Source organism: Nannobrachium achirus, assembly GCF_963921795.1.
Source record: "Nannobrachium achirus genome assembly, chromosome: 5".
NCBI classification, from domain to species: domain Eukaryota; kingdom Metazoa; phylum Chordata; class Actinopteri; order Myctophiformes; family Myctophidae; genus Nannobrachium; species Nannobrachium achirus.
In genome coordinates, this window is record NC_137814.1 from 53,064,608 (window position 1) to 53,089,839 (window position 25,232).

Below are 25,232 nucleotides of genomic sequence, written 5' to 3' on the forward strand. Positions count from 1 at the left end.
CCACTGCCAGGTTTTCCCACTACAAGGACCTGGGTAGAGTGGTGTGAAAGTGGTACTAAACGTGGTACTAAAAAGTATCCACTCCAGAGTAGGTCTGAGCTAGAGCTAGGCCAAACAGGGCCAAACACTTCAGACTCCACTACATCTCAGAGGCAAATGTAGTACTTTTTACTCCACCACAACTAATTGAAAGCTTGAGTTACAAGTTACAGATTTAGTTTATGATTACAAAACATATTTTATGCTTAGGCTATTTGAAATGTGCTGATCTACAATGTGATGTGATGCGTTGCGTTGCGTTGTGAGCTTGTAATTTGCTATTTTTTTGTGTTGAATGGTCCATTCTACGAGTACTACTTTTATTTTGGTACTTGCAAGTATATTTTGATGCCATTGCCTTTTACTCAAGTAGAATCTTGCATACAGGCCCTTCTACTTGCACACAAGAGTGTTTCCACATTGTGGTATAGCTTCGTTTACTTAAGTAAAACAAGCCGAATACTTTTTTCAGCCACTGCTGACATGATAGAACAAGAGCACATGAGTTCACTGCCACCCTAAGGCTCGTTCAGGCCCGGTCATGTTTGTTTTGGAACGCACACAACCCGGACAGAGGCCTGCACAGGACAAACTTCAAACAAAAGCTATGACTTATGATCACACCACATTCATATGTAGCCTATTGTCTAGGTGTTGATTGGAAGTAAGATAAACACTTGTGCTATTAAGTGTCATTCGTTATTATAGTTTGCGTTAACACCACTCAAGTCCTGTTTACTATTAGCCGATCTACAAGCTCGCATCGTGCTGCGATGAGCTCGAAGATCTGCCTTTTTTTAAAACCATTTGTGAAATCTTTTTATGTTTTTCAAACAATTTGAGGCTGTAATGATGTATCCCCTGAATAGGGAGGCCAAAGTTAAGTGGTTAATAATTGCTGAGGTGGTGAAAATAGGCACTCTTCCAAATGGTTCTAATAGAAAACATAGGGCACTATATAAACCATTCAATATCTTTGCGGGTGGAAACCTCATATGTCCAAAATTGGATTCAAATTTTAAAGTAGGCCTAGCCTACTAGCTAAAATGTGTCTGCTTTTGTGTGACACTGTAGTACTATGACAAAGTAGGGCATTCGTTTATACAAAATATGGAGATAAGAGGTTTCTGTCAGACAGCAACGATATCTTATTATTTAGAACAGAGACACGGAGACAGGTTAATACCAGCTATCGGTTTTGTCTCGCTATATACAAATATACATAACTGCAGTCCATTGTTTAGACCTCTGTGGACACAGGAGCCAGTTGGTTTGGGCAGCAGCCAGTGACCTTTGTTCCTCGGAAGATGCCAGGCTCCTGCGGTCCGGTTGGGAGGTGTTTTATCTCAAACTGCAGGTTGATTATTTATTGAAGTCCTAAGAAAAAAGAAACACCTCATGTTGCACCCGGTTCACCTCTGGAGGCAAGAATATGAGGAATATATAGAGCAGTGGTTCGCAAACCTTTTTATTTCTTAACTAAGAGTGTACAAATGGATGAAACCAAATGGTGGGTTCATTTGGTTCCATTTGCACATTAAGAGTTACAGACCTGTCCATTTAGAATCCCCTCAAGGACCTCTGCTGGTCTCTGGATCCCACTTTGACAACCAGTTTTGTTATAGGCATCACTTGCATTAGCATCACTTAACCATATGAAACTTTACATTCAATGTGAATAGCAGATCTACACGTTCACCGATGCATTGTGATTGGCCTTTTTTTTGGCGAAGAGACTTGGTGTAGAGGGAAAAAAGGAGGGAAGCCTAGTATAAACACCTGGGAAACTCAGATTAACCACATAGGGTTGAATTGGTTGTGTCCTATTTTCAGAAAATGGCAAAAATAGCTACCCTACAATCAGTGAACAGGAAAGAGATGGCAAATACAAGTCACAAAATAAAAGTCCGGTTTATTGTCAAACAACAAACACACATACATCAAAACAGGCCGTCATAAAACAGAAACAAAAAAAAAACGGAACAGAGAAGTTTGCTGACAAAATAAAAACAAAACGCGAATAAAAGGAAAAAAAAGTACGTCTCCTTCTCTTTGGCCTTGCCCCTCCCATACAAACAAAACTAGTTATGGTACAACTAAAGTAAATACAGAAAACATTTTTTTTCTTACTGGAATGCTCTGAGTTCAACGCGTAGGTTTTTATTTTCTTAAACGGTTTACCTTTTTTTTCTTCTTTTTTATTTTTACATGTCGTCTAAGTTTATCTGAGATATCATAACATGGTCAACCAAGTTTGTTAAAATCTGTCCGTAAAGAGAGAAGCACCGACCGATTTTGGTCTCCGGAGAGGATCCCCCAGCCGCTGAGAAGGCTGAGACCCCACATGACCCGACCCGACCCCCCACACCGAGCCCCTAACAATATGTACAAAAATATAAAATGTAAATAAAAATACAAACAAATTCCATCCTTTTTGTGTGGTCGTTTTTTTTTTTTCATCGTTGAGAGAGGGTTGAATCCTGGTTCTTGCACTGCAGTGGCCTCGGTTATCCTCCTAGAAAATTCATGTTGTCGCGGTTTGAGGGGAGAGTTGTGTTGAGTGAGTGAGAGAGTGTGTGTGTGAGAGCGTGTTTGTGTGTTGAACTCTACTTGCTAATGACCATGTTTCATTATACTTTTTTTTTTCTTTTTCTTTTTTTTGACTCAGTCCTCCAGCCCCTCCACCTTTGGACAATCGGGAAAAAAAAGGTCAAAGATGAAGAACCAGGAAGTGGGTTCAGCAGGATGGCTAGCGAGGAGGAAGACGCATCAATCGTCATCGTCGGTCTTCTGCTTCTTGGTTTCCACATCGTCCTGCGAGGAGCGAGAAACACACAAAGACCGGTCAGATCTCCAAAAAGGCCCATGCAAACTTACTGATGAATTGAGTACATTGGGCCACAATGGAAACAAGCCCCTGGGGCTTTTTGTGTTGTCCTTTTAGCATAACTTTCAACCGTAATACAAAAAAAATATTGTTTAGCAAGAATTCAATCAATCAAAACTCTTCAGAACCCCTCCACTCACCTCATCATCATCGTCGTCATCCTCTGCCGCCCGTTTTGTGCCTCCCTCGACGTCGTCATCATCATCTTCGTCGTCTTCCTCGTCGCCTGCAACGAAAACGGGGGTTTCAAGCCGTTTAGTCAAGGTTCTACAGAAGGTCAAAGAGCGGGCCAGGGGCGCATTTATGAATATAAATGACAAGAAAACGCATCTTTCATCATTCTAACGCACCTTCTCCCTCGTCTTCCTCGTCCTCTTCATCAACTTCATCCTCCTCATCCTCGTCTATCTCTGGCTCGCCATTCTCCTCGTTCTCCTGTGGGGGTGGCATATGAGTTATGATTTATAAAGTCCATCACAACACCATTTAAAGTGAAAATATAAATTATGTAATGCACATTAAAATACATTTTTATTTTATCTGTCTTAACATGTGTACATCTGTTTGTAGTTTATACAGTGTACAAATGATCACATTTGACCACACTGAGTAAAAGGTACAGTCAGGATATTTTACTGTGTACTGTACAAGCTACATCCTCTGAGTTGTAAGTTGTAAATCACCTTTCCGTTGGTGGCAGCGCCTTTGCCGTTCTCCTTTTCTAACAACTTCTTCTCCTTCAGCTCCTGTGGCAGGGAGGGGGAGGAGGAGGAGGAGAGAGAAACACACGTGGGTTAGAGAAACATGTTGATCGAAAAATATATAAAACAAGTTAACAATCACCAAAAAAAATTAACCATGAGAAAAGTTATTCTCATTCCATGCAGGTCAGAAGCAGCTGGCTGTTTAGAGGGGGTTGATGTTTATATTGTTTGGGGGGGTTTAAAATGTTGACAAAACTAGTCTAAAATTAGAGAACTGTGAAGTGTTCAGGGCCTCTGGCTGGATGCTAAACATTCTTCCCATCTCCTCAAGGCCCTCCTCTCATTTAGCAGCGGCACTACTGGTCGCTGCAGAGATTTGCAGCTTCCCCCTTCCTGCCTGCCTAGTGCCCTGCCTCCCTCCCGCCCACTTCATCCACTTTAATGTCGTGTAATCTGATACTTTGATGTGTCTCGGGGGGCACGCTGGGTATTGTAGTTCGATAGGTTTCGTCAGCGCCATATGTCACAAGACACGCCCGGGGAGAAACACTGCAATACCCAGAGTGCATAGCTCAATTTAAATACAAGCGCAGCAGAAAAAAAAGAGAAAGAAAAAAGAAGAAAAAAAAGAAAAACCCAGCAAGCGAGCGCGACGCTGGCCGATTTAACTGAGGGCTTAAAAGGACAATAGAAGACGACACACATGGCCCCCCAAGTACACGACGTCGCGCACAAAAGACCGGTTCCACAGTCCACGCAGTAATAACATCAACACGATGGAAAAATAAACCTCCATCTTCATCATCAGAACCGCAGGAAATAACAGGAATGTCTTTTCACAGGCTTCTATTTATAGGTTTCGCGCACAAAAACGGACCCCGTTTTTTTTTTTTTTATGTTTCCTTGTTTTGTTCGAGCCGCCCGTGCGTGCACGTATAGGCTCGCCACACGGCACGGCACGCACACGGGCTAAAATAAAAAGCTTTTTTTAATGGATTCATTTACATAATCCTTCATCCTTTAAGCTGTTTATCAACACAATCCACACACCTCCCCTCTTAATAACAAGTCTTTCTCAACTTGGCACACAGAGCGTGCTCAAGCGAACAAGTTCGATGCGTAATGGCCCGCTCCCCCCCCCCCCCCCTCTCCACCGCCTCCAGGCTTACCCGACCGTGCGCAAAAGCGCGCTTGTGCGTAAAAATGTATATAACAATAATGATGATGTATGCGACTATAAATAACCCGAGGGGGATTTTAGACGAGACAGACTTTCAGTCAGGGATACTAAACGATACTAAACGACCCCGAAACAATTAAAAAGGACTAATACAATTCGAATAGCTCCGTGGTTTATATATGGGCCAAACGGAGAACCGGCACCACTGCGCACCTTAACTACGGAGGGAAAGTGATCTCGATCTCTCTCTGCATAAACTTTTCCCTCGAGACATGAAATCATGTTTGGAGAAATAAAAAAAAGTAAAACACCAAAACGAACGCGGAAGGAAGCAGCAGCAGCAGCAGCAGCAAAGCCAAGCGGTGCGCACTGAGAATGTACCCGGTTTGGAAGGAGGAGGGTTGCGCGGGGATACAGTGAGAGCGGAACGCTGCCTCTCACTGTATCCCCGCGCAACCGTCCTCACACCGGGCAACATTCCTCCGACCGACCGGGGCTCTCGATCGATCAATCATCACGGTCGACGTCGCTCCCCCGCCATATACACAGAACTCTATGAGGCTCTGTTTATTTAAGCAGAACCGAACGCGGAGAGAACAGAACTCCCCGTGCGTCGATCCAAAAGCTTGGACATTGGACGTTATACCTGTCCATTCAAACCGGGATAATCACACACACACACACACACACACACACACACACACACACACACACACACACACACACACACACACGACCCGGTACGGTCGGCACGGCGGCAGCACAGCCGGTGGAAGTTCACACACACCGAGGCTACCTCAGTCTGAACCCCGGGTTCTGATCACACAATGCCCGGCTCATCACATCCATACACACACGCACCCTCCCGTCCCGATGCGACACACACACAACCATCAAGTGAAACAACGGAACAGTCATTTGCATAAAGTGTCTATTGTAAAGACTAGCTCATCCATAAATGTCCCTTAAGGGGGGGCTGGGTGTGATTGAATGAAATATAGGTGCGAAATCCACCACCCGGAAAAAAACCCCAAAAACGACACATCTTGAAGAAGTGTTAGGTTATGGAAATGTGAAAACGGATTGTTGTTGTTATAGGACGGTGATTATTATGGCTCTCGCGCTCACAGAGGAATGGACACGCTCGTATAAACAAAGAACGAAGGTTACGCATGCAACCAACGGTTATGCAGCGACATACCGGGTCACTACAGTATGAAATATATCATAGGATGGTTGGGAATGACCGTGTAATGTATTATATTTTGGAGTGGTCCACTATAGCGCTGCACGACCGCGCGCTCGGAGCCAGCAGACCGGGAGGAACACAATGAGAGGAGAGGAGATGAGAATGATGCCCCCCTCTTGTTTCTATTGCTGCGGTGCCCCCGTGATCCGTTACACTGTAGCGTCTATATACACACGCGCGCACGCACACACCCCCACCACCAATCAAACACCACAAAACCAGGTTAGCCTCTATGTATCTTGAAAATCCAAAAAAGTATAAAAATAGCTCCAGCTTAGTGCGTTGCTTCCGAAAAAGCACGAGACGGAGGTGGAAAAAAAGGAAAAACAACGATCTTGCTTACAGTCTTGCAAAAACGGTTTAGCCTACTTCTATCAAATGAAACATTTAAAAATTCTATAAATAAAAATCTAACAAATCTTACCTTGGCGGTGAGTTCCGCGCCAGAGTCAACTTTTCCTTTTGCTTTTGTGTCTGCCATTTTCTTTTTGTTTTTTTTCTCGTCTCTCCAGTCAAATAAAAGGACGGTTGGTAGAACGCAACGAGACGCTGAATAATAAAGTGTTAAATCCTCTTTCTCTTTTATGGATCAGGTCTTATATTGTTGCCAGTGGGCAGCGCTCTAGCCGAAGCCGCGGCTTTTAATATAGGCTGGTGGGCGGGAACCAAGAGGCGGACGGCGCGCTTCCATTGGCCGAGACGCGCCCACGGGGGCGTGCCCCCTCGTGGAACAATGGACGGCGTTGCTAAACCCGGAGAACACGCCCCCCTCCGTCCCACACTCTCACAGTCGCGGTGTCGATTTAACCGCCAGGAGTTTTAATTTAACCCCGAGAAGAGTGAGCGACTATGGAACCTAAAGGACCCGTGAAGGGTCCGTTTGGTTCCATTCAGCGTTACAAATGGATAAACGAAGGGTTCTTTTTCTACTACTGGGTAGAGGACGACTGTGACTCTCCCGGGGTTACATTAAGAGCACACATTTTACAGTGTATCTTTTTCTCAACAGGAAAAAAAAAAAGAAGAAGAAAGATTCAAATATGATGTTTGGGTTCTTCTGGGACCGTCGTCGACGACGGCAGCGACGGAGGGGGGATTTTTTTTTAAATGAACGGTTCCTTTGTGATCCGGTTTAAACCGAACTCTTCGGTTCGGTTCGCCTGACGTCGCGTCAGTGACGGTGTGATTGATTGCTGTTGATCTTTCATCTTTTGAGTCACCAAATGGTCGTCGACAGACCGACAGACAGACCAACCGCCTAAAAAGCAACAAGGCTTTTTTTTTTTTTCTTCTTTTTTTTTTTTAAGAAAGTGTCAAGTCCAGAGTGTTTTTCTTTTAAATGCTCACAGTCAGTCGACGGAACGGGCTGTTAATTCGGTCGTTAATATATCTGGCAGTTGATTTGCTTCGAACCGTCGTTATTAATTATTATGGCCGTTAATAACGATGACCGCGAGCCATAATAATAATAAATGAATGAATGCAACTGCGGAAGAAATGAAACACCGCCGTCATCTTGTTCCATCTCTCCCCCCTTCAGTACTCAGTGTTGGTAAGCCCCGCCCCCTCCGCCGCACGCGCACGCACGCGTTCCAAACTCCCTCCCTCCCGCCTCCCTCCAGTCCCAAACCAAGCGCGCTCCCTCCCTCCTTTTACGTGCGCGTTTGTCACACGCACGCGGCTAGGCTCTTTTTTTTCTTCTCCCCCTTGCTTTTCCCCCCTCCCTCCCTGGGTTGTTGTAATTTATATAATACACTATCAATTCGCTCGCTGTGTGCGCGCCAAGGTCGATCCAAATACGCGCGCGCACACACGCACGCAACCTGCCTCTGCTCCGAACGGCACCGGTGTCGAATGAGCGCGCGCGTGCGCGCACGCACAGACAGCAGCAAAAGCAGCACTCGACGGGCTTTTACGCGCGGTCGTTACTAGTACTACTACACAATAAAACCCTCCGCTCGTTCGTTTGTTTTTAAACTGTTGAGAGCGCGACACAAAATGGAACCAAACGGACCGTGGTTCCATTTTGTGCTCAGTTGCACCACACGCCGTTTAAAACCAACGAACGGCGAGGATTTCAAGTGCGTTGTGTACAGTGGTGGAAAAAGTACTCACATCTTTTACTCAAGACCTCAAGTAAAAGTATCACAATGAGCTTGTAGATCGGATATTTTCAAATATCCTAGGTAGACTAAATGAATAATGAATAGGGCTAAAGTGGTTAATGTATGTTTTATAATATTATAATTGAATATCTGCAAAGTAACTATAAAAGTTGTCAAATAATTAAATGTAGTGGAGTAAAAGTGCAAATCTGGATCTGAGATGTAGTGGAGTAGAAGTAAAAGTATCGGAAATTGGAAATACTCAAGTATAAATACCCCCAAAATACTTTAAGTAGAGTATTTAAGTAAATGTACTTGGTTACTTTACAGACGCCACCGGTCTCACTCTCAACACACACGACACAACAGGCAGGGTATTATTTTTAGTGCAGTTACAGTGCGGTGCTCGTGGCCTAATTTCCTCACGTCAACTCAACCCCCCCATTGTTAGATTTAGAAAGAAAGACTCGAAATATAATAAAAGCAGTCAAGAGTAGTGCACGAGACGACGCATGCGATGTGACTGAGTGCGTAAAATGCGTAAAGGGAAAGAAAAGGTGCTCGTCGTGAAATTCACACACGCATTCAAAAAAATAAAAATAAAAACCCACACATATTCTTATGTTTCCTTACCGATGGTCACAGACACACACATGGCTTTTAACAACAACACCACCACCACCACAATAAAACGCTTGAATTATGAGAAGGTTGGTTAGGAACAAAGCGCGTGCGGGATGGATAGACGGGTGGATGGATGGACGGGTGCATGGGGGGATGGGGAGCCGTTTATGCTTCGCCGTGCCACGGTCGAAAACAGCAGAGCTACAAGCCCACGGCGCGTCGCGGTGGCCACCCGCTGTGGGCTTGTGGGTTTGACATTTTCGGGGGCGCGCGACACCGTCGTGCGTACGGAGCATAGATCCGGCTTTAACCCACATTCGACATTCTACAGGGATGACGCACGCGGCCGCCCATTGGCTGAAATAAATGGAGTAAACGCGGCTTTGACGGCTCCGCGGCGGCGATTGGCTGCGGCGGCTGCTCGTCAATTCAAAGAGGGTTTGATGCCCGGTCTGCCGCAAAGCCCGGGGAGCGGATCCCGGATTTGGATTGTGGATCCTTATGCGTTGTGGCGTTTGAATGCAGTCCTTTCACTTCACACAGCCACAGGGGTGGACAAAGTATAGCCTATATAATCAAGTAGACTACCGGTAGGCTACTCAAGTATTCAAAAGTACAAATTACGAGTAGCTTTTAGCCTATATATATATTTTAATATCAATAGGCCTACATACAAACTTGTTGTGAGATAGTAGATCTATTTTCACTATATTTGAAAAGGGGCACAAGTGGTAAATTAATAATGTAGGCCTATTTTGGCCCCAAGAGTCCCTTCTTTTGTAGTGTAGTCAAAAGAACAATATTTCTATGAAAAGAAACCTCCAAAAATGTACTTGTAGGCTACTTGCCATTTGTTTATTGTGCGTATACCGGTAATTGCTTTTTTAAGAAACCAAATGCTTCAATGTTGCATTGTGCAGGGCTATAAAATATTTAGGTGCAATTCACCAGAGAGTCCAACTTTCGGTAAGTGGATAGGCCAGCTCCTCAAAGACAGGTTGACCCACCCAGGACAGACACTTTGTTAAATTGTAACTATTACACGTCTTGTACGAGAGCATCTGGTCCTGTCCATTAGCAGCGAGAAACTGGAGAGGATTTGTAACCCCTCGCAAGGACTTTTGGTTGGATCGTTATGAAATATTCATAACGATCCAACCAAAATCACTTCGTAATATGGTTGCTGTTTGTTGGAAAACCTCATGTGTCCAAAAAACTGTTACTTTCCAGTATTATCAGTATATCAAAAATAAATAACAGATCTTTGTAGCTTTTGTGTAACGGTAGTATGATGAACTGCTGGGGCTTTAATTTACACAGAAAAAAAAGGTTAAAAAAAAGAAAGATTATGTGATCTAAATAATGTACTCCTGACTGCCTTGTACTATGTATCATGTAATCTATATTGCATATGAAGTCTACAAAGTCACGCAAATTTAGCTGGGTCATTTATGGCACTTCCGTGACCACAAGAGCGAAGGTCCGTTTCTCAATGGATTTGTCATCTAGGAGGGTATAACCTCCTTTTTTTTGGCCGGGGTGGATTTTTCAAAATGATGGGGAAAATGTTTGACAGCTAGGGTAATTTTCAGTCTCATTCACTTACTATACACAATACACTATAAAGGAAAAAATTACTCACAAAAAATCTCCTTTAAGTGGGATGTGAGGGGTCAAACTAGGGTTTTTTTAATTATTCTGAATCCATTGCAAGCATTTGTTTTGCACGAAAAACATTCCTTGGGCAAGAAATGGCCCCATAAAACGATGGTTTAGTGATGAGTCATTAATTTTCACAGTTTTTTGGGGTCTGTTTTTAGCCCAAGGAATGTTTTTCATGCAAAAAAAAAGCTTGCAATGGATTCAAAACCCCTAGTTTGACCCCTCACATCCCACTTAAATCAGATTTTGTGAATTGTGTATAGTAAGTGAATGAGACTGAAAATTACCCTAGCTGTCAAACATTTTCCCCACCATTTTGAAAAATACACCCCGGCCAAATGTGTTTAATAACCCTCCTAGATGACAAATCCATTGAGAAACGGACCTTCGCTCTCGTGGTCAAGGAAGTATCGGATTTGCCCCAACTAATTAGCCTACTTACAAATTACCGACGCTGTCGGGTGGAAACCGCTTATGTCTAAAACTGTTACTTTTCAGAATTCAAAAGTAGCAGATCTACAACCTCAAAACACGCAGCTTCACGACACGCGGCACCCGTTTCAAGATTGCAGATCGGTAGAATATGGATATAAGGGTTTCTGCCCGACAGCAACGATGTTATGCATGTGTTGTCTAATAGTACTGAATGTTTAAACGCGTAGCCCACTGTCTCTGCAGTGTCCCATTGTGTCACTCGAGCCCTGTGTGTTCATGTATGTATGAATGTAGCCGACTAGTCTTGCATGTTTGAGCATTTATTTCTTGAGCAGTTGTTTGCCAATGTTAGAACTATAGTGCATCTGCAGTGGTTGGAGCCGGATCTCGCTACCCTTCCATTTAGAAATGTAGACCTAGTCATGTAGAAAGGGATCAACACGTTTCACAGGTTTCTGATCGTATAAAACTTCATCACCATGCACTAAAGTGAAACTAAAGTGGAAACAAGAGCACCTGTGCTCCTCCAAAATTATTCCCCTCATAATCTTTTGAATTCTAAAGACCCTCAGTTTGATAAGCAGGCCACGGACCCCCATTGAATGCCATTTTATTTTAAAATTCTCCCATTCTAACATTATATGATCCTTTCTCAGTGTTGTCCCTGGAACAAGAACCAGTGCTGTACAAATTCATGACATGCATGTTTGCCTGTTGTCTTGCAGGAGCCTACTGATGTGTCTATATGAGGCCTAGTCATCATGACCTGTGTTAGACCCAATGCTTAATGTAAAACTATCCTTGGCTGAGATAGATTGCTGGACACACACACACACACACACACACACACACACACACACACACACACACACACACACACACACACACACACACACACACACACACACACACACACACACACACACACACACACACACACACACACACACACACACACACACACACACACACACACACACACACCAGAGCATGAGGACCAGACCAGACCAGGGTTGAAGTTTTCTTTGTGTACAGATGATGAGAAAACATGGTGATGTAGATGATGGTGGCAGTGATGATGTTTTAACTGAACAGAAATGAAGACATAGCAATCAGTAACTCAAACAAATGCATAAACAAACAGGCATAAACGCTTATCAAACAAACAAAACACCCAGAAGAACACAAAGTCTAATAAACAGAAATGAACAAACTTAAATTACAATGCATCATACATTTGGCACATAGCCACTGGGTTCCCATCATAGTTCCTCTTCAGACAAATATTTGTCTGTGAATACTACCTGGGTCTATGTAGGCTTACCGCAGGTGTGCCAAATTAGGATCACATCGGTCCACACCCACCACTAAGTGAAGTGGTTTGACCCTCTCTCAGCCAAAGAGATTTGGCACTTACATTTTCACTTCTAGACGCAGGTATTTATCCACTCGTCTCCACCCTATACTTATAATCGAACCCTATATCATAATAGGCAAACATTCAACGAACATTGGCTAACATTTGGCAAATAATAGCTGATCTACTAACTCTTTCGTGACTGACTGTTGGCTCACACCGTCTTGTACATAGGATTGGCTCGCCTTTCCCCACTTCTGCGTAGTCTTTTCAGTCGTGTGAATAAGTCCTTATATAAATTAAATTAATCAAACCATATCTGTCCGGCAGAAAGCTTGCATCTCCATATTTCAACTTTTAATGTTTTTTTATTGTATTAATTTTAAATTAATGCAAACGGCTTCATCTTACAAAAGTGTCACACACAACAGTAGCAAAAAGAGACGATACAAGCTTACAACAAGTAACAGCTCGTGTCTGTGCATTTTATAACTATTGAACCAATGAAGTAATAAGTAATAACAAGTGTTTGTAACTAAATAGGCCTAGTAACTACACTGGGTCCAATGGAACACAGATTCTTTTTTTCCCCCTCCGATTCCTGAAAAGTAACAGTTGTGGTTTCCACCGCTTTTTGTGAGGCGCTGTCACTGACGGTAGCATTCAACGTTTGTGGAAGAGTTAGTTGTCTGACAAGCTCACATAACAGAAGTGTTCCTCTAATAGGAAGTGGTTAACATGGGCCTCAACAATGTCACCCAATGTTAAGTGAACTACAAGGTCACAGGGTGCAGACCCTTGAAACTGAAACGGAGAAACATGACAGCCATCTTTATCTGTCGTCCTACAGGAGGTGCCAGTGCATGAATTGAAGCCTATTCGTCATGCGTACGTGTGTGTGTGTGTGTGTGTGTGTGTGAGTGTGTGTGTGTGTGTGTGTGTGTGTGTGTGTGTGTGTGTGTGTGTGCGTGTGCGTGTGTGTGTGTGTGAGAGAGAGTTTGTATTGGTATGACACCGACATTTTCGTGTGGCTGTCCGCGGCTAATCTCGCAAACCACTCGCCTGGTAAACACAACAGCACTGATCAGCGACAACTCTCTTGAGCAAGTTGCCAGCAAGCCAAGGAAGTCAATGAAATCAGATAACGATGACATCTATGTTTTAGTTTTTTGTCATTTTATGATAACCTTTAAGATCTGCTAATCTGGCAAATCGTCCCCCCAGAATAGGGGAGTTGGTGTTCAAGTGGTTAATAATATATTGAATCCATCAAGTTTAAGAAATATTTCTGAACTACTAGGTTGCTCAGTGACATTGTGGTTAGAGTGTCCATCCTGAGACTGTATAGTCAAGTTCATACCAAAGACTATAAAATCACACCTAGTGTGAAGTGAGCGATGTTATTGTCTCCACCAGCCGAAGGCATGGGGGAGAGTATGTTTTCCCCTCCGTCCGTCCGTGTGTCCGTCCGTCCGTGTGTCCGTCCGTCCGTGCGTCCGTCCGTGCGTCCTCGCAGTTTGTGTGCAGCTAATCTCAGTCGCCATTGGCCCGGTCGCTGCCAAAGTGAGCACACACATTCCCTGGATGCCAATCTAGAACCTCTGCCCTAAATTTTTCAAATGGGCCTTTTCTAGCGCCACCTAGTGGCCGATGTTCGCAAAACACATTTCTGTGCACTACTCTTACAGATTTTGTCCAAAAATCCTACAAATCGGTAGGCAGTATCTCAACAGTCATGTGATCGACACGGATCTGTCCAATTTTGCATATTCCATCCTGATTGGCTAAGATTGGCTTCCAAAGTTTGTAGGATTGAGCCGTTTTGGACAAAATGCCTCAAATCACAAACGCAAAGTGCAATTATCATGAAATCGCGCACACATGTTCCCACTAGGCCGAGGAAGAAATACCACTTAAATCTTTTTTAATCAGCCTCATGGTGGCGCTATAACAGGCCGATTTGTGGTTTTACCTATAACTCCACCGATCAGTTTCAAACTTTGTAAGCGCACTCCCTAGAGGCTAAGGATAAACCTTTACCCTGCATTTTTCACATCAGCCTTTTATAGCGCCACCTTTGGGCCGACTTATGTAAAACACATTTTTGGATATTACTCCTTGAGATTTTATCCAAAAATCACGCAAATCGGTACACAATATCTCTATAGTCATGTGATCAAGTCCGATCCGTCTGTATTTCATATTCCATCCTGATTGGCTAATATTGGCTTCCAAAGCTTGCAGGATTGCTCCGTTTTTGAACAAAATGCCTCAAATCATCAACGCAGCTTGCGATTACCATGAAATTTGCCACACATATTCCCACTAGGTCAAGGAACAAATGCTACCTTTTTCACATTGGCCTGTTATAGCGCCACCAGCAGGTAGACTTTAGCAAAACTCATTTTTGGAACACAATGCTTCAAATCATGCATGCAGCATCAGATTGCCATGAAAGATCTAAGGTGAAGAACATATGCCACCCTTTTTACATTGGCCTATTATACAGTAGCACCACCAGGACGCACGGCCTGGTGGAGACCTGTGCTCGGAAGAGCACTGCTTCTAGTTTATGATGAGTTAATTTCATCAAGCGTCCCGCTAGCCAATCACAAAGCGGCCTATGAAGCTAAGCGTGGCCATTTGGACCCTGGGCCGTGTGTGCGCGATTTCATGTTAATTGCACTCTGCGTTTGTGATTTGAGGCATTTTGTCTAAAAGGGACCAATCTTACAAACTTTGAAAGCCAATCTCAGCCAATCAGGATGGAATATGGACAATCAGAGAGATCCATGTCGATCAGATGTCTGTAGAGATACTGTCTACCGATTTGCGTGATTTTTGGACAAAATCTGTAGGAGTACTGGCCAAAAGGTAGTTTTGCACAAATTGGCCTCCTGGTGGCGCTAGAACAGGCTCATGTGAAAAATGTGGGGCAGAGGTTCTGAATTTGCATCCAGGGAGTGTGCTTACAAAGTTAGAAACTGATCGGTGAAGTTATAGGTAAAACCACAAATTGGCCTGTTATAGCGCCACCATGAGGCTGATTTAAAAATTTTGAAGTGGCATTTCTTCCTCTGCCTAGTGGGAACCTATGTGCGCGATTTCATGTTAATTGCACTCTGCATTTGTGATTTGAGGCATTTTGTCCAAAATGGACCAATCTTACAAACTTTGAAAGCCAATATCAGCCAATCAGGATGGAATATGGATAATCAGCTGTCTACCGATTTGCGTGATTTTTGGACAAAATCTGTAGGAGTAGTGTACAGAAATGTGTTTTGCAAACATCGGCCTCATGGTGGCGCTAGAACAGGGCCATTTGAAAAAATGTGGGGCAGAGGTTCTGAATTGGCATCCAGGGAGTGTGTGTGCTCATTTTGGCAGCGTCCAGGCCAACGGCGCCGGAGATTAGCTGTACACAAACTTGGAGGACGGACGGACGGACGGACGGACGCACGGACGGACGGACGCACGGACAGGGGCGAAAACATACTCTCCCCCTGCCTTCGGCTGGTGGAGACAAATATACAAGCTCACAATATGTCGCAATGTGACACATTGTGAGCTTGCTGATCTGCTATTTTCAAATGTAAATGTAAAGTAGTATAGCCTAGTTGCTTCTGTTGGGCTTACCATATTTCTGACAGACAATTCCCTGTCACTTCCTTACTTGGGAGGAAGTGAAAAGATGTTTTACCCTCTGTAAAAGAAAACGGCAGCCTCCATAGAGAGGGCCAGGAATAACGTGAATAGCTCCTGTTCCAGTGCTTGGCACTCAGCATCAAAGGTTGGATTAGGTTGGGGGTAGGTCCCAGCAACATATCCAGCGGATATGACTTGTAGATCATGACTGGGAGCTTTACTTGTAGGCCTACAGTACATCAAGCTTCTTCACGCCACAGAAACAGGAGATAGGCTCCTGACCTACAGTATAGTTCACTTGGCCTGGGAATCGGGAGCCCTTGGTTCCCAAGGCTATATGTAAAATATTCATTATTTTATAATGACGGATATACATACACAAAGCCAGATGTAGGAGCGGTTAGCAACACAAAAAAAAAAATCACACCTAGTGTGAAGTGAGCGGTGCTATTTATGAGGTAATTTCATGTCGTGTCCTGCTAAACTGGGCTAATTTGGGATGAGGCGGGACATACGTGATGTGACAACAAACTTTGAGCCATTTCTGCCAGTATGTTGGCCGGACATTGAAGGCCGCCCTTCAGATTACTTACGCCTGGATATTTTTTAACGTGGTTTCCCATTGGTCTTTGACCGGACAAAGCCAGATAGATGTTGGAGCTATAAAGCTTCTGTTCCAGGAGCACCGCTAAATAACAAATGATGTCACTGTTGTGATGTCATAGTGATGAAATTCCTGTCCTCAATCGTGATTGGACGTACAGCAAACATTGAGCCATTTGTTTCAGAATGTTGTCCATGGATCTAGGTCAGATCTAAGCCACGTTTCAGAGCCTACATCTTTTCAGGATTGGACGTTTTTAAACCTATTTTTTACACCTATATTGAGTAAATTTCATCAAGCGTCCCACTAACAAATCACAACATCTCCTGCAAAGCTTGGCCAATGGGATCCTGGCGTAAAACAAACTTTGTGACCCCGGGACGACAAACGTTGTGCTGCTTGTGGCAAAATGTAGGCCAGAAATCGAAGGCCGCACTTCAATTTACTTAAGCATTTTATTTTTTAATGCGTAAAATGGGGCTCTGACCGGACAAAGCCAAATGTAGGAGCTATAGCTCCTGTTCCAGGAGCACCGCTCAAAAAGAAAAAGTGGGGGACTGTCGACCGGGAATCCTTGAAAGGTTGAGAACCATTGATTTAAATAAACACTATATAATCAAATGAAATTCTCCCCAAGTGGTTGGTTCCAGTGACGTCATAGTTGCTGATGTCATTGGACCAAACCATCTGATGCCACCATAAGGGGAAACATGCCGGGCGCCCTCCCAAAACAGTTGATTGAGTACATGGACGCAGTATCATAAGCATGGAAGAGTTTCCGAGTGATGCGCCCGAACACTGCCCTGGCACCCAGAGCGAGCAGGCGGGGAAGGGCTCGTCGTGCCAGGGCTGTCCCAACCAGACGCTGTGCAGCGCCGGAGCTGGCAGGGAGGCCGACCCCGCCGTGGCGGAGATAGCGGAGAAAATGCAAACGGTCAAGCATAAGATCCTGGTGCTATCGGGGAAAGGCGGAGTAGGCAAGAGCACCTTCAGTGCCCAGCTGGCTCGCGCGCTGTCCAGCGACGGCACCAAGGAGGTGGCGTTGTTGGACGTGGACATATGTGGTCCGTCCATCCCCAGGATCATGGGTCTGGAGGGAGAGCGGGTCCATCAGAGCGGCTCCGGGTGGTCCCCCGTGTACGCCGAGGACAACCTGGCGGTCATGTCCGTGGGGTTCCTCCTCGGCAGCCCCGACGACGCCGTCATCTGGAGAGGACCCAAGAAGAACGGAATGATCAAGCAGTTCCTGAGGGACGTCGACTGGGGGGAGCTGGATTACCTCATCGTCGACACTCCCCCCGGCACCTCCGACGAGCACCTGTCCGTCGTCCAGTACCTTGGCGCCGCCGCGATCGACGGGGCCGTGATCGTCACCACGCCCCAGGAGGCGTCCCTGCAGGACGTGCGCAAGGAGATCCGCTTCTGCGAGAAGGTCGGGCTGCCAATCGTCGGCGTGGTGGAGAACATGAGCGGCTTCGTCTGCCCCAAGTGCAGGAACGTGTCGCAGGTCTTCCCTCCCGACAGCGGGGGCGCAGAGCGGATGTGCAAGGAACTGAACCTGCCGCTGCTGGGCAAAGTGCCGCTGGACCCCCGGATAGGACGCAGCTGTGACGAGGGGAAGTCGCTGTTCAGCGAAGCACCCGACTCGCCTGCCGCCATGGAGTACCACAGCATCGTGCAGAGGATCCAGAGCTATTGCTCCAACCTCGTGACGAAGGAGCGCAACGTCGATTGAAGCACGGGAACCGTTTGCAGAGATGACAGATCATCATCATCCATAGACCTTCAGCAGGCGATCACTCTCTAGCACATTCCAACTCCTATACCCATACGAACCAGGGTATCTGGCCTTACAACCCAGATACCCCTTGAACCGTATGCGACTCATCATACCCACTTCCCAAGGTATCTGGCCTTACAACCCAGATACTTTGTACTGCATAATCCTTTGACTACCTTTAACCATATCGTTAGATATCTCGGTTTAAGTCCACTCGGACACCACTGTGGTGGGTCCTAGTTCCGGTAACATGTCCTTGGTTCGAACTCCCTTTGGTCCGACCACCTAAACTTAACCTTAACCCTAACCTCAGTAAAACTAACACTGGTGAATGCTAACCTGGTGAGTAGCTAACCTGCCGACACTGGTGAATGCTAACGTGGTGAGTACCTAACCTGCCGACGCTGGTGAATGCTAACCTGGTGAATTTTAACCTGTTCGGACCAACGGGAGTTTGAACCATGGGGCAGTCCCCCAAGTTCCAACCTTTGAATAACAGTCCTATCTCTTAGTAGTATTTAACATGGTCCACCAAAGGGCAAGTCAAAATCTTAAGGAATACCTGTATCCATAGCGAAAAGCTCACAATGCGTTGTGAGTTTGTAGATTGGCTGTGAATGTCAAAACAAAAATAATGATTCAATTAAAACAAATGTCACCTACAGTATAATGACATAGGCTTTATATGTATTTCTTAAACATAATAATTCATACTGTGTTGTATATTACACTAATAATGTGTGATTATTATTATATGTTGTTATATTACACCATGCAGTGTGACTCAGAACCCCGCCACATCACTAAAACATTTACAGCAGCAGTTGAAAGCATGTCGGACAAAAGGATGAGAATACACCTACTTTGTTCCACAGATATATTACAGAGTTATAGATAGACAGAAGACAATTAGGGAATTGAATATCTATAAATACACATGAACAAAACATAAATTTACCCAACACTGATGATATGAAGATATCTATGAAATCTATGAAAAGGTTTAATCTGCAACACAATGTTATACAATATGTGGTTCGGGTCCCTGCTTCATCGCTCTCTCTCATTTAAAGGGTCCTTGGCCTGAAAATGTTTGAAGACCATTGATTTAGTGCAGAACCCATTTATAAAACAATAAGTTGCATTCATCTGGAAATAATTGATGGTGAGAGAGAGAGAAGCAGGGACCCCCACCACACACTGTATACAGTTGTGTTGCATATTAAACTTTCATTGATCGCTTCATAGACTTATTTTACAGCACTATCATCATTCTTATGTAAATTCATGTTGTTATACAATATCCTTTCTATGAATATATTGTTATCTGCATGTGCATTTTGAGATATTTGACCTCCTAAACCCTCAATACGTAGTAAGCTAGACTAAACTAGGCCGAAAATAGGAGATCTACAAGCTCACACCGATCTTCTATGTCCGGCGAATGTTCACCCCAGAAAAGAGATCTAGCATCCATGTAAAATACTGAGATGTTATAACTCTATTTGCTGGTGTATAATATCCAGACGATCAGATACCTATCAGAGTATGACCAGGGTGAAAAGTATTGGACCAGATGGCTAAAAGTCTTGTTGGCGTTTATTGTAACAAATGTAAGGTAGATGGCATGGTGGAGTTGATACAGGTAATGGTGATGATGATTTTAGTTTAAATAATGCATCAAAGACACTCAGGAAATGGACGTAGGAACTTAAACAAACAGAACTTAACAAAAGGAACTTAACAAACTAAACAAAAGGAACTTAACAAACTAAACCAATGAACTGGAACCAACACTGCATGTCTCTGTAGAGAGTCTGAAGTGGCTGACTTTTAAAGCCAGCAAATTGCACTCAGGTGTGCAGAAATTAGTCAAAACCCCTCCCACCAGTCCAGGGCCCTCCCACCTAGGACTGGGCAGGAGGGGATTTTGTACAATCCCTTTTTTCTGTTCAAATGATTAATGTAAAAACACAACACACACACACACACGCACACACGCACGCGCACACACACACACACACACACACACACACACACACACACACACACACACACACACACACACACACACACACACACACACACACACACACACACAAAAAAAACACACCCAGTGAGTTCATTTTCTTCTTTCATCTTGCACACCACATCCTCCTGTTCATTGATTATGAGCCGGAGCCAGAACCTCTCCCATATTAACACATTCAAGTTTTGTCCTTCAGAGATCTGTTTCCTTACATGACAAAGTACTGCTTGTACTTGTATGAGTGAGAGACAATTAAACCCCTCCTGAATCTTGAAAGAGAACTTAGACGCCAGTGAAGGCTTCTAGTTTTGTATATCGTCGTTGTCGGGCAGAAACCTTGTATCTCCAAGTTTCAAATGTGTACGCTTTTTCGCAAAGTAAATCCCTGCTTCATCGTACAAGGCCGTCGCACAAAAGTAGTAAAAACAGCAGATCTACAAGCACACAACGCCTCGCGGTGTGCTTGTAGATCGGCTGTTTTCACTAGTTTAAATCATTTTTAAAATGATAAATGCAAAACGAACGGTTTTGGACATACACGTTTTTCACCCGACAACGACGATATGCACATTGTCAGTACTTGGAGGCCATGGCATACTGTATCCGTAACTGGACATTAGCCCCGTTTGGAACCTCACTCTCTACGATAGCTCCGAGATGAGGTTCTGCTACGCCGAGCCCCAGCGGAGGTTTGGGCATGACAAAAGTCCCAGATTAAACCCTTTTCTGCACATCGTATCCAAAAATCAAACCTCGGTTCGAAGTGAAGCGGGGAATTTTTATTCTATGTGTTCTAGAGCTGAAAATTCAGATTTTCTGTGTTCTAGATCTATACATTCTGTGTTCTAGATCTATACTTTCTATGTTCTTTAGTTCTATATTTTTATGAATTCCGAATGAATGGATGATTTTGTCTGGAGGGCCAAATTGTCATGTGAAGCTTGACCAATCCTCAATTCTGCATGCACGGGACATGTACGAGACATTCCACTCTTTGGAAGCAGGCACAGGGACATGTACGGGACAGACAAAGCCACTCCTTGGAAGCGGCTTTCACCGCTTCAAAAAGTAAAGATAGTCCGAGACGATTACAGATGTTTGCAAAATAGTCGGAAAGTAACTGAGTACTGGAGTAGGCAGTATCGGGGGGGGGGGGGGGGGGGGGGGGGTACTGCTCAAGAATTACATCTGTTGCTTGCGATTGATGGTTACTCGATTTTCAAAAGAGAAATAAAGAGGGAGACATTCTGAGATGTTTCACAGTACTGTTAGCGGGTGAAACCATGTGACGAAACGTCACCATGAAAGGACGCATGACTACCGTGATGTCATCATGAACAGCCCGCGAAGACTCACCCTGTCACGTCTTTGATGTCGTAATGAAGAGACAATATAAACCGTAAATGGCTAATGTCATTCACTTTAAGCCATCGACGCACAAATTCAAAAACTGACTATCGTAGGAACCAAACGAGGCACTGACCTGGTCATCGGGAGCAGTTAGGGGTTCCGTGTCTTGCTCAAGGACACTTCTGACACGCAGCCACTGAGGATCAAACCGCGGGAACCCTCAAGATTTCAAGACTGCCACTCTACCTTCTGAGCCACTGTTTCGCCACCCCATGGCAGCTACCCAGAAGATGACGGCGGTGGAATTTCATCCGGTCAGAGAATGGCTCCGCATATTTCTCCTGTGCATGTGTTGGTACGCCGTGAGCTCCGGGTGCAACGTCCTCAGCAAGATCATCCTGAGCGGGTTCCCGCACCCCGTCACCACGTGCCTGCTCCACATGCTCTTCACCGTAGTGTTCCTTCCACCGCTGCTGCGGGTCGGCGGGGTCCCGAAGGCGGACCTGCCCCGCAAACACTATTACCGGGTCATCCTCCCGCTGGCTTTCATGGAATACGCCACAACCTTATTGACCCACATCACCATACAGAGGGTGGCCGTTTCCTATGCGCACACCGTCAGGGCCACGACGCCCCTGTGGGTCGTGCTGATATCGAGGATCCTCATGAAAGAGATACAGGCGACTGCAGTGTACTTGTCCCTCATCCCCATCATCAGCGGAGTGCTGCTGGCCTCCATGAGCGAGCTGTCTTACGACCCGACCGGGCTGATCAGCGCCCTGGCCTGCACGATCGTCATGTCCCTTCAGAACGTCTTCTCCAAAAAGGTGCTGAGAGACACAGGGATTCATCCCCTGAGGCTGGTCGACATGCTGCAGTGCAACGCGCTCCTCTTCGCGGTTCCCACCTGGCTCCTGGCGGACGTGCCGACCCTCCTGGAGCGAGGAGACTCGTGGGACGAGATCTCCGGCCAGGGCACCAAATGCCTCCTGGTGCTGGCCTGCTGTCTCTGTAGGTTTGTGGACAACGTCGTGGGCATCAGCGTGCTGAGCCTGATCAGTCCCCTGAGCTACGCTGTGGCCTGCGCCACGAAGGGGCTCATGGTCATCGGCATCTCCCTGCTGTTCCTGAGGAACCCCGTCACGTACGTCAACCTCGCGGGCATGGCGATCGCCATCGTGGGGGTCTTCCTCTACAACAAGGCCATGTATGATGCCAAGAAGAAGAAAAGGCTGCTCCCCTCCACCAAGCAGGACATGATGTCCTCAGACTGCCCTGCTCAGGACCAAATGCAGAACCCCAGCGGCATGGTCATGGTCAAGGTCTCGCCCAGTCAGGGCAAGAACCTCACGACCACTTCCTGTACATGACCAGGAAGTTACTTGCAGCCTGATGAAGAGTTCTTGTACACAAAACCCATTGCTGAGTAGTCTATAAGATCTTAAGCCAATTGTTTGTTTGTTTGTTTGCTTAAACTTTTATTGAAATGTACTTTCCTTAGGAACCCTTGGGCTCTGGACTTTGTTGTGTGGAACTATGGAGGTGACCACCAATGCGTGGTGGTTACCCATGCATTGGTGGTTGTCTCCATAGGGTAACCCCCGTTTTCTCTGATGGATTTTACTGTATGTATAGCCACTGCTCCTCCAAAAGTGGGAGGGGCCTTAAAGTGTTTTTTTGACATATTGCTGTAGGAAATACTTGTCATTGATGTAGTGGTTTCAAAGGTATTTATTGATTGCCAGTGTCCAGAGTTCTGGTCAGTTTCTGATAAATATAAAGTAGTTTCTGTGATTTGGCGGGGCCCGGGCCACTCATTAAAAATAAATGTATCCACAAAACTAGTGTATTTTGTATTGTTGGACTATTTCTACCATATAGCAATAGTTTCGTTCAACTTTGACCCCTCTGTCTCATGGTACTATTTTTTTTGTGTCCAGTATCACTACGCCCCTGCAGCGTATACTGTATGCCCCCAAAACAAGGTACTTTGCAGTCAGCTGATCAGAACGAAACTAGCACTAGGCTATAAGGTAGAAATAGCTCAACAATACAAATGACGCTAGTTTTGTGAATTAATATCTAGTGAGTGTCCCCCGCCAAATGGCCCCATCCCATTGGAACTACGTCATATTCATCAGAACTCTGACCACAGGACTCTGGCAATCAATTAATACATTTAAAACCACTATATTAATGGCAAGTATTTCCTACAGCTTTATGTCAAAAATCTGATCTAAGGCACCATTCTCCCTCCCTCCCCACCACCTTGCCTGAAGAGAATGAAAGTAAAGTGCTTGTCAGTGAGGGTGCAGGGCAATGAGATGTGACAATCATGAAAGGGAGCCAGCGTGCCCCTTGCACAGGTAGAACACGGATAGGTGTCGAATAGGTGTTCGTATTAAGGGTATACAATTAGGTGTGCTTATTTTTTTTCTTCAATTTAGCGAATTCAAATGTCCTTTTACAATGTGTTTCCTTATAGTTTAGTTCATTTGAATTGCAAATAACTCACAAATCCAGGCCGTATTTATCATCCGTGGTCCCCTCACAAACAAAAAGGTGACACTTCCATGTGTGTGGCAGTCATGTGTCCAACCTTGCTTTCCAACAGCTGCATATCAATGTTCTTTTATTTCCCGGGATATTTACAGTAAAGGACCGGTTCGCTTTGAGGTGAAACAAGCATTGCAACAGCTGGTGTACAGCCCTGTTGTGTAAATTCTCACTGAAAGTGCTCACTGACCACATGAAAGCACCTGAATAACACCTGTTTCCACAGCAAGTCACAGGTTAAAACGACTGTAAGAATCATAAGAAGCTGCTCAAAATGTTACTTATACAATGTACATTGATGAGTGAAGTAGCTTAAGTGATTTGGATGTACTGTATATGATGTATCGTATGCCTGCTGCTTCATTATATCCAGTATTATTACTTATTATGCAATATTTATTTTCTTTTTTCATTTTAATAATATTAATATACTTGTTACTGTTATGTTGTATTAGCACAGTCTGTAACACCTTAGTAAGTGACAAATACAGTGAATTCCTCTTGATTTCTCTCAACTGCTACATTTGGCTTTGTGTGTATGTCCGTATGTCCCTCCGTACATTTAGAGCAGAAACAGTGGGTGTGATTTTTATTCTTATTTTTTTTTACCTCTCCGAGGGAAGTAAGAATATTGTTTACTGAAGGTGTGCTCCACGGAACATGTTATCTCCGGCAGGCCGGGTGGCCTGTCCGGGGTTGTGTAAATCGTGGGCTGCAGCTGTTGGGAACCAAGGAGGCCATGGGGGGAAATAGTAGCCTGGTAAACCATCCCTGTCGTGTCCTGTCTTCTGACCGCTCTGGCCCCAATCACTGGACCGTGGGCCTTTTACAGGAACCAAAACATGGAAGGAGCCAATCAGTGTCTGCGCTCAGGGCCCTGTGATTGACACTGAAGGCTGATTGGCTCTTCCACGTTTTGGGGCCAGACTAGTCTGCAGAAGACACATGATAATGATGTACCATGGCGAGGAGAATAGTGTTTCTATTTAAGCATTCCCGGGGCAGACCAAAGACCAGATGGAAGGA

At 44.9% G+C, this 25,232-nt stretch overlaps 3 protein-coding genes across 3 annotated transcripts; 2 read left to right on the forward strand and 1 right to left on the reverse strand.

Moving 5' to 3' along the window:
- Nucleotides 1-1,931: 1,931 nt before the first annotated feature.
- Nucleotides 1,932-6,665, reverse strand: ptmab (prothymosin alpha b). The gene is made up of 5 exons (XM_080726321.1): nt 6,484-6,665; nt 3,610-3,672; nt 3,277-3,361; nt 3,067-3,152; nt 1,932-2,853 (listed from the first exon to the last, which is right to left on the reverse strand). The coding sequence occupies exons 1-5, from the start codon at nt 6,538-6,540 to the stop codon at nt 2,809-2,811; spliced, it is 336 nt and encodes a 111-aa protein (XP_080582447.1). The 5' UTR covers nt 6,541-6,665; the 3' UTR covers nt 1,932-2,808.
- A 10,592-nt stretch (nt 6,666-17,257) lies between these two features.
- LOC308285164 (cytosolic Fe-S cluster assembly factor nubp1-like) lies at nt 17,258-18,226 on the forward strand (the record flags this gene model as incomplete). The annotated part of the gene is made up of 1 exon (XM_080725882.1): nt 17,258-18,226. The coding sequence occupies one exon, from the start codon at nt 17,258-17,260 to the stop codon at nt 18,224-18,226; it is 969 nt and encodes a 322-aa protein (XP_080582008.1).
- Nucleotides 18,227-21,940: 3,714 nt separating this feature from the next.
- On the forward strand, nt 21,941-23,020 carry LOC308285165 (solute carrier family 35 member E1-like; the record flags this gene model as incomplete). Its single annotated transcript, XM_080725883.1, has 1 exon — nt 21,941-23,020. One exon carries the CDS (start codon nt 21,941-21,943, stop codon nt 23,018-23,020), a length of 1,080 nt encoding a protein of 359 aa, XP_080582009.1.
- Between the last annotated feature and the right edge of the window lie 2,212 nt (nt 23,021-25,232).